The sequence below is a fragment of the Ambystoma mexicanum genome, chromosome 11 (assembly GCF_040938575.1).
Source record: "Ambystoma mexicanum isolate Mex_15411 chromosome 11, UKY_AmexF1_1, whole genome shotgun sequence".
NCBI classification, from domain to species: Eukaryota; Metazoa; Chordata; class Amphibia; order Caudata; family Ambystomatidae; genus Ambystoma; species Ambystoma mexicanum.
Window position 1 is genome coordinate 1,369,135,955 of NC_090934.1, and position 14,283 is coordinate 1,369,150,237.

A 14,283-nucleotide genomic window follows, 5' to 3' on the forward strand; every position below is an offset into this window, starting at 1 on the left:
GTGCATCAGGAGTGACAGTGCTGACAGGCGGGTGCAGGTCAGAATCACCCGAGTCTGGAGTGATTATCTTCTTCAATGGGTTTGAGGATCCGTTATGAAATGTGTAGAACCCGAGGTCTGATCCCTTGAAGTGCTTTGCATAAACCTTAGTTACGCAAAGCATTTCATTGTTAGTACCTGCATTCATATGCATAGATGTTTAGGCCATTGAAATCGTGATGTGGGGTTAGTACTTACATGCCAAGAGAATGAATGGAAGAGTAGGGGGGACATGAGAAAGTCCATTCTCCAAGCAGTCCTTCAGACTTACAGGAGAGAGTGAATTGCTTATAATATTGAAGCTGCACTAGAATAGTCTCATAACAATGCATAAAGAAGTTAGATGCTCCGACACAAGTAAGTTTGCCACTCCCCACGTCTCTGAAGTTAGCACCTCTCCCAACATTTGAAGGCTTAATCCTTGCCTAAATTTTAGCCTGGGTTCAGCCCTGGATGTGCGCACTTGAATTTTGCTAGGCCGAGAGGTGAGGGAAGCCTTTCAGAAACTGGCAGTGTTAAAGTTTTATTGTGTTTGTGCAAACAAAGGCAGTACAACTTTAAAGCTGCCACTTTCAAGAAAGACTTCTATTGCCTCTCTGCATATTGCACTTTAAAGTGTACTGTTTGATAGTTCGTCCCCACACCAGACCATGAGGGTGGGGGGCACCCAATCAAAGCACACTCAGAAAACCGAGAGGTTCAGACACCAGTTTTTATTGGTTCTGAACAGTGGTGGAAATGGAAAATAATTGGTGGGGGATGCCACAAGGGCCGGAGTTTGGGGGGCGCTGCCTGAGGGGGGTTTAGGAGGCGGGGCTGGCAGTTGACCTCCGATCATAGGAAATGTCCAAAATAATAGTTTCAAACGGCGCTATTTCTTTCATGTTGCTTCTTTTCCAAACTATTTATCAATTCCGCTTTAAACCACTCCTATGGCACTGGTGAAGAATTACTTCACTATGCGGATAATAGTTTTGATCAGTGTTGCTGAGTAAATATTCTTTAAAATGCACAATTTGAACCATACCTGGCACAGCCCCTGCAGCTCCCCTCTCAAAGCAGTTGGGTGGTTGCATCGTGTGGACATAGACCCCCGGATTATTTATTTATGCAATGTTTGTTGGATATCTATAGCCGATAAACATTGCATAAATAAATATGCAGGTATCTGACAAACATCGGATAGATGTATATTTATTTATGCAAGGTTTGTCAGATACAGGTATCCGACAAACATTGCATAAATAAATATAACATTGTACCTTCCTCTTGTGTCACCAGCAGTGGTCGAAGTGAGAGGGAGTGGTCAAACGTTGCATAAATAAATATATAATTGTAACTTCGTCTTGTAGTCACAGCTTGCTCGCGGGCCTTTCTTTTTTTTTTTATCCTCACCCTCCCCCCCCAAGCGCTGACTGGCAGGATCCCGAGATCCGGCTACACATCTGGTGCCGGATCTCGGATCCGGCGAGAGCCAGGCCAATCACCAGCACGGGCTCTGAAAACATCAACAGAAGAACACAACCTCTATCCTAGCTCTCTTCTCTCACTAACTAGCCCACCCTTTCTTGCAGAGCAACGTGGGCGCCTGGCGGCCATGCAGATAGGTAGCGGAATAAGTCAACTTAGCATAACACTCCTGGCTTTCCTCTTGACTTTACTTTTTTTTAAGTTCTCGTTTTCTTTTCGCTCTTCTCCCTCACGCTTGTTATGTAGTCACATCAGTGAAGGTAAGCCTTTTGATGTGGAGGCGGCAGGCGGTCAGCTGGAAATCGTGTGTTTAATTTCTTGCGAGAGAGGGAGAGAGAAAGAAGCGCGTTCTTGTATGTACAGAGCTATTCGAGCATTCGCACTGCGCGGAAGACAGCTGATGAATGTACAGCATTTAGATATTGGAGCTATGAATAGGCACCCGCTGATCACATGAGCTCACGGGCTGCCCGAAAAGCCGGTCACTGTTGGGTAAACCTGGCCGCGCCTGGCCGAGGTAAAATAACCGCTTGGGTGAGTGACGCGGCAGCCGCAGCGGCCCACTTCGGCAGCTTATTTTATTCCTCCGCCACGAATTAAATGATCCACCGCGAGGGGGAGAAGATCGGAATAAATATAGATTTCATGTGCACGACGCTAGTATAAACTGGCCTGCGTGTGTTTTCTTGCTCGCGGCACCTCTCTCTCGCTGCCTCGGGTTGGTTATTCCCCCGTGTGCCGGCTGGGGAGCCCCCCTCCCCCCTCCTCTCCCAGAGGCGGAAGAGGAAGTGCCCTGACTCGAGGAGGTGGGGGGAGTTTCCATGACAGCCTAGTTCCCTGCGACGGCTGGCGCCCCCTTTCGCTGACACTTCTCTCCCTTGGGAGACCCTGGCTGATGGTTTAGCACCTCCCGCCGCCCCAAAGCATCTCCGGCGATCAGCAGCAGGGGGGTCGGAGTCTGAAGGCTGGAGAGGAGGATGGCAATAACTCGCAGGCGCCTGGGTGCTGTAGTCTTACTACTGCTGCTCCTCCAGAACCAGGTACGGTGCTTGGCCGGGCCAGGGGCTTGGACCCGCACCACCCCATGACAACTTAACGTGCATTTCTCCTCCTCAGCCACAGCTATCAGCAATACTCATAATACATGTCTGCCTTTCTTCAGGGGTATATTTTGGTCTAAGTGTTAGCAGTAGGTGTAATAAGGAGGCAGGGGGCACGGCTGGGAGTTATTAAACCCCACACCTCTTACTCATATACTCAGACAGGCACATAGAGCAAGTCGGATAAAATGTTACGTTATGTTAAAGGTACTTGTATAGCGCACTGTTACCAACGGAAATGGTTCCTAGGCGCTCTAGGATCTGTAAATAGGAAGGACGGGTAGGGTTAGTCAGGAGAAGGAGAGAGGGAGAAGTGGTGTGCTGTTGGCAGCTTCAGCTCGTTATATACTGAGTGCTGGGCTTTGGTGCTAGTGTGTGATCGGGGGAGGCCTCGAGTGCTGTGGATGAAGTTTATGTGTTGTTGATGCGGTGTGGTAAAGTGCGTGCGGATTGCTGGGAGAGAGGTGGTTGTGTGGCTTTGTGTGGGTTTAAGTATGCAGAGGATTGAGGGTTGGGTTAGTGGGGTCTGTATCATGATTCACATACTTCTGGTTCCGTTAGAGTTGTATACCTGTGGGTTGGGTTGTTGCCGGTTCCTCGTGGGCCGACTTGCTTCGGTGTTGTGCTGCGCTGATCCAGCTGTATCATAGTGAGTATTGTTTGGATTGGTAGGTGCGTCTCGTCCTAATCTTCAGGTGTGAGACTGGGTAGGTAATGTCTATTCTCAGGTTATCTAGTGTGAGACTGGTCGGTTGAGGCTTTGAACGGTTCAGGGTCGGAGTCGTGTTGATGTGGTGTCCTAGTGCATCCGTCTTGGTGAGTCTGTGTATTCAGTCGTTCATTTCCTTCTGTCCTGACTGGTTCTTTAGTTTCCGTGGGGTGAACATCCTTGGGGGCTATTGTTTAGTTGTAGTTTTTTGTGGTGGGGCATTGTGCTTCCTGCTGTGTATTGGTGGACAGTGTGTAGTGATGAAATATTCTGTTTCTCACCCACTGGATTGGGGCTCGTGGTGCAGCGCTTCCGTTCCCTCTCTATACTTTGTCTGTTGGTCATGGTCATGGTCTTCTTAATGATTCGTCCTAGATTTTCTGTCTGTCTTGCTAGGTTTACGGTCTTAGGTCGTATTGTGGCTGTCTCCCGTTTGGTTGTTTAGTATGTCGTGGGATATTTACCTTTGCTTTTCCCATAGATTGATCGGTGTGTATCAGGGTCTCTCTACATTCATTCATGTTTTAGTTGTGTGTGCGCCCCAGTGGCCGGTCTTTCTAGTTATGATGTGAAGAGCCAGGTTTTGAGTAATTTCCTGAATAATAGGTGGTTTCTTGTATTCCGTATGTACTTTCGGAAGGTCGTTCCAGGTTTTCGGGTCTTGGTTAGAGAAGGAGGATCCTCCAAGTTTTCTTTTGTTGTAGGGCTTTGGTTCCAGGCAGATGTCCCTGCTTGATCTGAGCGTTTTTGTTGGTTGATGTATGTGCAGTTTGTCTCTTAGGAACTTAGCACCTTCGTTGTGTACTGCTCTGTGCGTAATGCACATTGTTTTGAATTTTATTCGTTGTTTTATTGGTAGCCAATGTAGTGTTTTCAGTGCTGTTGCAGTGTGTTCTCTTCGGGTAATTTCAGAAGTAGTCTGGCTGCCGCATTTTGAATGCGTTGCAGTTTTTTTAAGAGTCGTTCAGGCATGCCCAGGTATAGGCTATTGGCGTAGTCTACTTTGGACATGACGATGGCGATGATGGTGGTTGTTTTGTTGGCGAACGATAGGAACGGTAAGATCCTCTTTGCCGCTCGCAGGAGGAAGAAGCATTTCTCGAGGAGAGCGTTTACTTGTGGCTCTAGCATGAGATTGTCCATCAGAACCCCCAGTTATTTTACAATCGGCGAGGGTGCTGGGGTTGTCCCGAGTTCCCTTGGCCAAGGGATGAATTGGTTTTCTCCTCCATTTTTTTTTGTTACAATCATTATTTCAGTTTTGGCTGGGTTGATTTTGAGGGAGTTGGAGTTCATCCAGAATAATACATTGCAGAGGCAGTTTTCTAGCATTGAGTTTATTTCCGGGTTGTCTTGTATTTTGAAAATTATTTGTGTATTGTCAGCATAGTTGTAGTAGGTGAGGCTGTGGCTTTTGATGATTCTGATAAGTAGATACCGGTAGATGTTGAATAGTAGCAGGGAGAAGGATGATCCTTGTGGTACTCCACAAGTGAAATCTCTCGGGCTGGATTTGAATGGTTTCATCCATACGGTTTCCGTTCTGTTTGTTAGGAAAGATTTGATCCATAGTAGGGCGGTGTCTGTTATTCCGAGTCCTTCTAATCTCGTTATGAGGGTGTCATGGTCGACTGTGTTGAATGCTGCCGATAGGTCTAGGAGTATTAAGCCAGTGCTGTTGTCTGAGTCTGCGTTGATTATTAGATCATCCCATATTGAGAGTAGAGGCGATTCCATTCCTCTCATTGGTCTGAAGCCGACTTGTGCCTGGTCTAGTGGGCCATGCTCTTCTATAAACTCTTGGGTTGTTTTGTATATGTACGTTTCGAGCAGCTTGGCTGTATAAGGGATGTTGGAGATGGGTCTGTAGTTGGAGAGGTCCTCTACGTTTCCCGCTGTATCTTTGAATAGTGGCCTGATGTATGCAGTTTTGAAGGCTTGTGGCACTTTTCCAGTTGCAATGGAATGGTCGAGGACGTTACTGTCATATTCCATAGGCGTTCCTTGTTTAAGAATCGATTTGTATATGTCTGGTGGGCAGGGATCTTCGGGGGACCCTGAGTTATTGCTTTCATTCACCAGTTTGACAAATGTCTCCACTGATATTTCTGGAAAGCTTCATAGTTTGTTTGGGTGTTCCTCCTGGGCGTAGGAGGGGGTCATGGACTGATCAGACGGTCTGCTTTGTATGGTTTGTTGGATGTTGGTGATTTTGTTTTTGAAGTGGTCTGCGAGGTCGTTGCAAAGTTTTGTGGATGGAGTTGGTGTGTTACATCCCGGAGTGTTTTTGATTTCGTTTATGATTTTGAAGAGTTCTTTTTGGGTGTTTGGTGCTGCGAAGATTCGGTTGTCGTAGTGTTTCGTCTTTGCTTTTTGTATGCCCAGTTGTGTTGTAGGAATTTCAGTTTGTTCGCTGTATCGTTTTTTCTCCAATCGAGTTCTAATCTTCGTTTTTTCCTTTTCATGGTGCTAAGTAGTGGGGAGGACCGTTTTGCGATTTGCCCGTTTATGTGAAGAAGTGAAGGTGTTTTCTTTGGCGATGTTGTCTATAGTAGTTCTAATCCAGGAGTGCAGCAGGGTTACTTTTTTGTCCAGGTCATCTTCTTCCATGAATGTTGGGTGTGGTTTGCTTAGCTCCAGGAGTTCATTCAGCTTGGAGTTTTTGATGGTTCTCCAATTTCTTTTCATGGTGTTCGTTGTTTTGTCCGGTTCACTGTTTGTTGGGGTGGACATTTTGATTACGAAGGGGATGATGAGGTGGTCGCACCAGGGATTTGAATTGGGGGTGCCGTGGTAATGGGTAGTTTGTTCGCGAAGATTGCGTCAAGTGTATGCCCTGCTGAATGGGTTACTCCTTTGACTAGTTGTTGTAGGTTCATTGCTGCCAGTTGGCTGGTTAGCAATTTTTGTATGATCGTGCTTTCTCCTTCGAACCAGATATTGAAGTCTCAGGTGATTGTGTTTGATAGCTAGGACGGTGATTGCTTCTGTGAATGCGTCTACAAAGGTTGCATTGTAGGTTGGTGGTCTATATATTAGTATGAATTTGAGGTTTGTTTTGGGGCTTACTGCTAGACGTATGGTTAGGGATTCGCATTTATCGAGGTGTAGTGGGTCTTCCATTTTGATATCCAGGTGTTCCTTGTGGATGATTGCCAGTCCACCCCCTCTTTTGGTTTTTTTGTTAGCTTGGGCGCATTTGAAGTATTCAGGCAGGCAGTTGTTGAGGGTGATCTTGTAGTTGTCGTCTAGCCAAGTTTCTGTTACAAACAGGATGTCGATCCCTCCGTCGCAGAGCAGATCGTATATCTCGGTGGCATGTTTGGACATTGACCTTGGATTGATGAGGTTGCATTGGATCTTTTTGGTGTGGTTTTTCATGTTAGTTGTTCCTTGTTTTGGTTTGTGGTTGTTTGGTTGCGTTGCATTGTTATTTGCGTTGATTGGGGTTGGATGAGGATCAGTGAAGACTGCATCTTCATTGGAGGAGGGCGTATGAGGATCAGCGAAGGCTGCATCTTCATTGAAGCAGTCTGCTAGATTGAAAGCTTGGCTGTTCAGTGGTGTTGCTTCTCAGTTTGTGCCGGTTAGGTGAAGCTTCCTCTTCGTTCAATTGGTCAGTTAGGTTGATGTTTGGGTTGCTGGTTATAAGATCTTCGTCGTTATGTCCGGTGTGGCGCAGGTGTTGAGGGTGCCCTTCTGTTCTTGTGATGTATGGGGTGATGGGGTCAGACTATCCATATTCTTCTTGGGTGTTCTTGTCTTTTTCCTGGTTGTGTCGGGCTGTTCTTTGTGTATCTTGATGTCTCTGTAACGTTGGAGTATCCTGTTTCTGGGGTTGTTGCAAGGTATGGTGTGAGATATAAGGATTTTTCCCTTTTTAAGTTTGTTCTGGCCTTATTGGTTTTTGGCGTTGTTTCCTCTGTTTGCGGTTGTTGCTTCGGCGGTATGTTGGATTTGTGTGTCTGTGTCCAGTGCGGCCTTGTCTTCTGCCCTTTCTCGGCATCCCTTCCTGGTCCTGGGCATTTTGATGTTCGGTGGGGAGGTGCCGCTTGGGTGGTTGGCTTCTGTGTCTTGTGGTTATAGTGCTGGTATTTCTTCTTGTGTTGGTAGTCTTGGGTGCTTTTTTGTGCTGTCTGTCCTTCGGGTGGATTGGTTTGTGTATCCTCTGAGAGCTGTCCGGTGAAGTTATGGTGTTGAGCTCAAAGTTGTCAGGGTGTAGTTTGAAGTTCAGTGCTGTCTATGTACGTCTTTCGGAAAGGTGAGGGCGGTAGAACTATACTATCACGGTCTGGTCCTCATTAGGAGTATGTTGAGGTGGTTAAGCTAAGTTTGTGCTAGGGACTAAGTCTAACTATGTTTTAGAGTCTCGTATGGTGGGAGGGACTCTAAGGAGTATTGATAGTAATCCTTAAAATGCAAATTCGGGATTGGGACCCCTGCTAAATTTGGGGGACCTGTATAGTGGAGAGAGGCCTAACAATGCAATCTGAGTATCATACAGTGCAATTTGGGATCAAAACCCTTGCTAAATTTGTGAGACCTGTATAGTGGAGAGAGGCCTATCAATGCAATCTGAATATCACACAATGCAATTTGGGGACAGAACCCCTGCTGAATTTTAGAGATCTGCACAGTGGGAGACCTGTATAATGGGAGAGAGGCCTATCAATGCAATCTGAATATCATACAATACAATTTGGGAATAGAACCCCTATAAATTTGGGAGACCCGCATAATAGGAGAGAGGCCTATCAATGTAGTCTGAATATCATAATGCAATTTGGGGACAGAACCCCTGCTTAATTTGTGAGACCTGTATAGTGGGAGAGAGGCCTATCAATGCAGTATGGATATCATGCAGTGCAATTTGGGAGCAGAACCCCTGCTAAATTTGAGTGACATGTGTAGTGGGAGAGAGGCACATCAATGCAATCTGAATATCACACAATGCAATTTGGGGACAGAACCCCTGCTAAATTTGGGAGACCCGTATAGTGGGAGACCTATATAGTGGGAGAGAGGCCTATTAATGCAATCTGATTATCATACAATGCCATTTGGGAACAGAACCCCTGCTAAATTTGGGAGACCCGTATAGTGGGAGACCTATATAGTGGGAGAGAGGCCTATTAATGCAATCTGATTATCATACAATGCCATTTGGGGACAGAACCCCTGCTAAATTTGGGAGACCTATATAGTGGGAGAGAGGCCTATCAATGCAATCTGAATATCATACAATGCCATTTGAGACTGGTCCACGGTCAGCGGGTCAGATGAGTACCGTATTTCTTCAGGGTGTTGGAGAGTGAGAGGCATTGGAAGCTAGTAACACTGTTTTATATCGGTTTGTTAAGTGGCTAGGATTATAGGGTAGTGTGGCTGATCTCCTAGCCCAGGCCACTCCTACCTTACTGGTCCTTGTAGTTGATGGTTGACGGCTGGTCACTGGCGATACCTGCTGACAATTCCTCTAGCCGCCTCTGTTGGAGCCGCCCTTGGGCCCTTTGATGCAGGGCTGCACGGGCAGAGGGCTGCCCTGGAAAGTCCACTGATGGAGGCTGAGAGGACCAATGAGAGTGGTGCAGGGTGGGTCTGGAGGTGGGAGGAGGGAAGACAAACCAGGAAGTGGTGCCTGGGGGGAACAAAGGCTCACAAGGCCTGGGCAAGTTTGAAACACTATAGGGCACCAATTGGGCTGAGTACCCTGCTGTCCCTATCTGCTGGCTCCGGTGAAAAGGCGGCTGTGCCAAGGTCACTAGACCCGAGCAGCTGGCAGCAATAGCCAATGAGGGGGGTGAGAGTGTCGGGAATGGAGGAGATTCGGGAGGTGGATGTGGACAGGGTCCGGAGGGGCAGGGGGAGGCAAGAGGTCTCAGGTGGGGCTAGATTCGGCCCAGATGGAGGCGCAGGGCAGGTTACACAGGGGCACACTCGCCTGCTTCGCTGTGACCAAAGGAGGCGAGCAGGAGCAGTGACTAAACGCTAGGCCTTACAGTGCAGCAAAAAAGACCAATCGGGACGGATGTGGGAGGTATGGGAGACGGGAGACAGCCAGTTCAGGAAGTGGATGCGGAGAGGGTCTGGAGGAGGGGAGGGAAGATGGCTCAGGTGGGGCTAGATTCGCCCAGATGGAGGCACAGGGCAGGTTCCACAGGGGCACACTCACCTGCTTCGCTGTGACCAAAAGACACAATAAATAAATAAATAAACACAAAGATGGCAGCATCAGCTTTCTCAATATCTGAGTTATGGTGAAAAGTGCAAATCGTATTAGAATTGTTACCAGAAAAAGCACCGTCTAGCAGCATTTCACAACACAAGAAACCTGCAGTGCTTGACACATTCAGTCAAACCGTGCCTATACAAACCTGGAGAGACAAAGGTAACTGAGTCCTGATGTTTTGGACTACAACTCCCATCACACTACTCATAGTATGGATACACACCATATGGGCCTATATTATCAGAAATATGTATAACCCAGTTTTTGCAATACTTAATGTTTTTTAGCCATGCCAATGAAGCATTATGATATAAAATTGAAAATAATGTTGTAGTACTGGAGCTGGCTTGTGATGGAACCTGCTGTATAACAAGGGGGGTGGTTACCGCCGTTCAAATCTAAACCACTCTTAGAGTATAGAATGTTGTGTTTAGAGGGAACTGTAGTGGTGTTTAGAAGTGATCACCCTATTCCAAACCTGCAAGAACTTGAACATGAACTCGCATTTATCTAGAAAATAGCAAAGCAGATTAAATCATTACAATTCTTTGTGCGCCCTTTTTAATCAGGGAGAGCTGGCTTGTGATGGAACCTGCTACAGCCATATCAATCATTCCAATGCTTCATGTTGGCATACATGCCAACATTCTGTGACCAAAAATATGTAGGAATCTTAAAGTTACAAAAAAAGTAATTAGCAAATGATGACATCACAGAAAATTATGTCACATGAACTTTGACCTTACAACTTCGCAGGAGATTACCTCAAGTGACTGTGCTGTTTACTGAACAGTTCTTAAAAGATATAGGGCCTAATTTACGAAGCGCTTTTAATGGGATTTTCCCGTTGAAACAAGGTTTTGTAAATCATGTCTTAAGTATGTTGCAGTCTTCTTTGTGGCTTTCTCTCCTCTGCGAATTAAATGTTAGTTGTCAGCACACTGCACTCTGCTGTGCATCTTGCTCTTTCAATGGGAGTGCGCTGGACTGTAGAATACACTGCCAGATGATTAATTATCAGCATGATCAGTGTCACTCCTCGGTTCCACACTCACAAAGGGCACTAGGGATTTTATTAGAGATTGCGGCAATAGGATAAGTGCCTTTTGTACAAGTGATTGTAATGTGTGCCTTCATATATATATGCTTCTCCCTCTCCCTCTCCCTCTCCCTCTCGGATAAGGGTACGATACAGTGCCACAAGAAGGGTTGCCGTTTAGAAACGTGTAATGAAGATTGGCAATCGATCAGCCATTGGCTGCTACTTGAAAAGCGGGTCTCTGAGAGCAGTTGCTGATTGATCAGTATTTGGGGTGTGTGAGTGGGGCACAGGGTTTCCCTAAGGGACACTATGCGACCAGTGATTTCTGGCTTTTTTTTAATAGGGGGCTTTATGGAGGAATGTAGGGAGCAATGTTTCCTTATCCTTCCTTGATTTCTGGCTTTTTTTTAATAGGGGGCTTTATGGAGGAATGTAGGGAGCAATGTTTCCTTATCCTTCCTTGATCCACATGTGGCGCTCCAGGTGTTTTGCACTTCAGCTCCCATTATCCCTCACCATTGACTTTGCTGGCAAAGGCTTATGGGAGTGGTAGTGCAAAACATTTGGCGAGCCCAAAGTTGCTGAGCACGAGATAGTGGATCACAACGTGATATGGGCATCCTTGGAATATGACATTTAAAAGTTGTTAAGAGTACAGCGAGTCCTGTAGGTCACAATTAGGAACGTGTATTGTGGTATGCTGTAGCCACTCAATCAGGATGTGAGATCTTTGGCACATCACTACATCTCTCGGCCAAATTCCCTCCATTGCTGTAAACTGGGTATAACCTATCAATTTTTTTTTTTTTTTTTTAATTCAATTTGTTTGGGTTTTTCAAGGCAACAAAGAGCTTATTCACGTAATGAACTTTGGGGACATGTCCATGACAACTCCAAAAAAAAAAGAAAGCGATGATTCTCTGATGTATTCACCCACACTCCCCCCTGGCCCCAAACACAATTTCTCGGGATGCAAGATCTGCTTGATCATGGTTATTCTACTTGGGCAGCTCTCACCGGGCTTATGACCGTCGGTATTTAATCGACTCCCCTTAGTCCGGTGCAATGAGTCCTGTGCCAATGCCGGTTTCGGGCCGGGTCGAGGGTCCATGTGGCCCTCCGGGCGTATCCTCTGCGTTAATAAACACCACTATGAACTGCAGCCAGTCGGTCTCTATTTGTGTACTTGAGCCCTGTATCGCTGCGGTAAGTCTATCCATAAAGTAATTGTCCTTAGCCACTGCCACCCATTCTTTCCTCGTAGGAAGGGCTGCTCTCTTCCATGTCCTAGCACGCCCGGCTCTGGCTGCCAACAGTAGGGTGTGTGTCAGATCAGGGAGTTTCTCCCAATGTTCATCCCTTTGCTGTAATCCAAATATTAACAGGATTGGGTCTTGTGGATAAACCCCCTCCCCCGCCTCCTTAAGCCAGCTCAGAACTTCCGACCAGTAAGCTTGAGCTTTTCTGCATGACCACCACATGTGCCAGTAATTGTCTTTTTCCCCACATCCGTGCCAACACACGGGGACGACATCCGGGAACATCCTGGAAAGGGTGATCGGGTCGTGCTGCCATCTATGGAGGAGTTTGATGGCATGTGTCTTGTATTGGCAGGAGATCGAAGTCTTAAATGCCCTACTGCAGAGACACCCCCAGAGGCCGTCCCTGATAGCACAGCCCAGCCCAGGTCCCTTTCCCTTTTCCTTCTAAGGCTTTTGGTTGTTCCCTCCCGGGGGGGTCATAAGGGCTCCATAGAGGAGTGAGATGAGGCCTTTCATTTCTGTATGGGAGTCTAAGAATTTTTTCGACTGGGGTGAGCTTTCTTTGGATGCATGGCTTTAACTTCGGCTTCATTAGGATTCCCTTGAGTCGTAGGTATAGGAGCGGGGAAAGTCTACCAATTCCCAGTGCCTCCTCGAGCTCCTGGATAGTTATGAAAGTGTCCTCCCTCACCAGCTGGCCGACCCTACAGAGTCCCGCATCGAAACGGGGTTGGTAATGTTCGTGGCCTGGGATTTCCTGTAGGACTGGCGTGGACCAGATGTGGCTCAGTGGCGAGGGCCATGTGGTGACTTTCTCTCTAATTGTCTTCCCTGCTAATGCTTTCCACATTGTTCCTAATATTGGGTGGTCCCTGATTCTTTTTGGGAACTTTTGCAATGGGACCCATAACCATTCGCCTACAGTGACTGGACTCAGGTAAAAGTTTTCGAGGTAAACCCATTGTTTGTTGGGGTCTTCTCTAAGATGAGGGGCTAGCACCCTGAGTTGGGCCGCTCTGTGCTAGGTCTGCAAATCTCTTTCTTTGGGGAGGGTGAGGGTCTCATATCCTATTCTGGGTCTCTGGCCCTTCCAGATAAATTTCGTTATGCACTTTTTGGCTTCTCCGAGGTATGTTTCTGGAGCCTCCAGAGGAAGCATCTGGAAGACATATAGCACCCTGGGGAGAAGATTCATTTTTATGGCATTTATCCTACCCATCCACGAAATTTGCCTCTTCCCCCAGCCTTCTTTGTCCCTGAACAGTTTATCAAACAGTGTGGGGTAGTTTGCCTGGCTCAAATCCTCATCGGGTCTAACAATATTGATCCCCAGGTATTTTATCCTATTGGTGCAGATTTGAAGGCCCAAGGGGGTCAGCTCTGCCAGGTTTCTATCCATAACCGGTGCAAAGGGAAAGATCACTGACTTGCCTACGTTTACCCTGAAGCCTGAAAAACGGCCAAACAGTTCAATGACCTGCAAGGCGGCTGGGACTGACCTTGAGTTCTCCCTCAGGTGCAGCAAGATATCGTCTGCATAAAGGGCCAGTTTGAAGGTGTGGTCTCCCACGTCAATACCCCGTACCATCTGGGAACCTCTGAGGTATTCTGCGAGTATTTCCATAGTCATGGCGAACAGGAGCGGGGAGAGGGGACAGCCCTGCCTCGTCCCTCTTTGGAGGCCAAAAATACGTGACAGGTGCCCATTGACCGTGACTCTAGCCAATGGGGCCACATATAGGGCCTTGATGGCTTGCCTGATCCCCACTCCGAAACCCAACTTCTCGAGTACCCCATGTAAGAATCCCCAGTCCATCCAGTCGAACGCCTTTTCAACGTCGATGGACACCAAGACCAGATTATCCCCCCTCTGTGCTGCCTCCCTCATGACATGCAGGGTTTTACGTAGGGTGTCCGCCCCCTGCCTCCCCTGTATAAAGCCCACCTGGTCAGAGTGGATTAACCCCGGCATGTGGCCGTCCAACCTTGTGGCAATGATCCTGGTGAATAGTTTTGCATCCACATTCAGGAGGCAGATTGGTCTGTAGGACCGGCAGTCTGCCCGATCCTTCCCTTCCTACGGGATCACTGTGATTAGTGCTTTGCCAAAGGACGGGGGTGCCCGCCCTGTTGTCATTATGTTGGAGAAAAGACCTGCTAGGAACCCCACCAGTTGACCCGAGAAGGTCTTGTAGAAGCCTGCAGTAAACCCGTCCTCCCCTGGGGCCCTGCCCAGCTTCAGGCACGATATTGCCTTAAGCACCTCCTCCTCTGTTATCGGGGCGCCCAGGGCGGATGCCTCTGGAGTTCCAAGGACGGGGAGGGTGACCCCATTGAGGTATGCCTCGAGTGCTTCCTTCTCTGCTTCCCCTTCCCTCCCGTATAGGGTCTTATAGAAGCCGGCAAATTCCTCCGCTATGCCTTCCGGGTCT

General features: G+C 47.5%; 1 protein-coding gene across 4 annotated transcripts in view; it reads left to right on the forward strand.

The window, feature by feature from the left end:
- The first annotated feature begins 1,953 nt into the window (after positions 1-1,953).
- SPPL2A (signal peptide peptidase like 2A) overlaps positions 1,954-14,283 on the forward strand; it is an 846,443-nt gene continuing 834,113 nt past the window's right edge. Inside the window, exon 1 of one of the 4 annotated variants that reach the window (XM_069624951.1) lies at positions 1,954-2,549. In XM_069624951.1, the coding sequence (XP_069481052.1) occupies positions 2,487-2,549 (63 nt within the window). In that variant the 5' untranslated portion in view covers positions 1,954-2,486. The remainder of the gene's footprint in view (positions 2,550-14,283) is intronic. The other 3 variants (XM_069624952.1, XM_069624953.1, XM_069624954.1) reach the window with 3 other exon arrangements.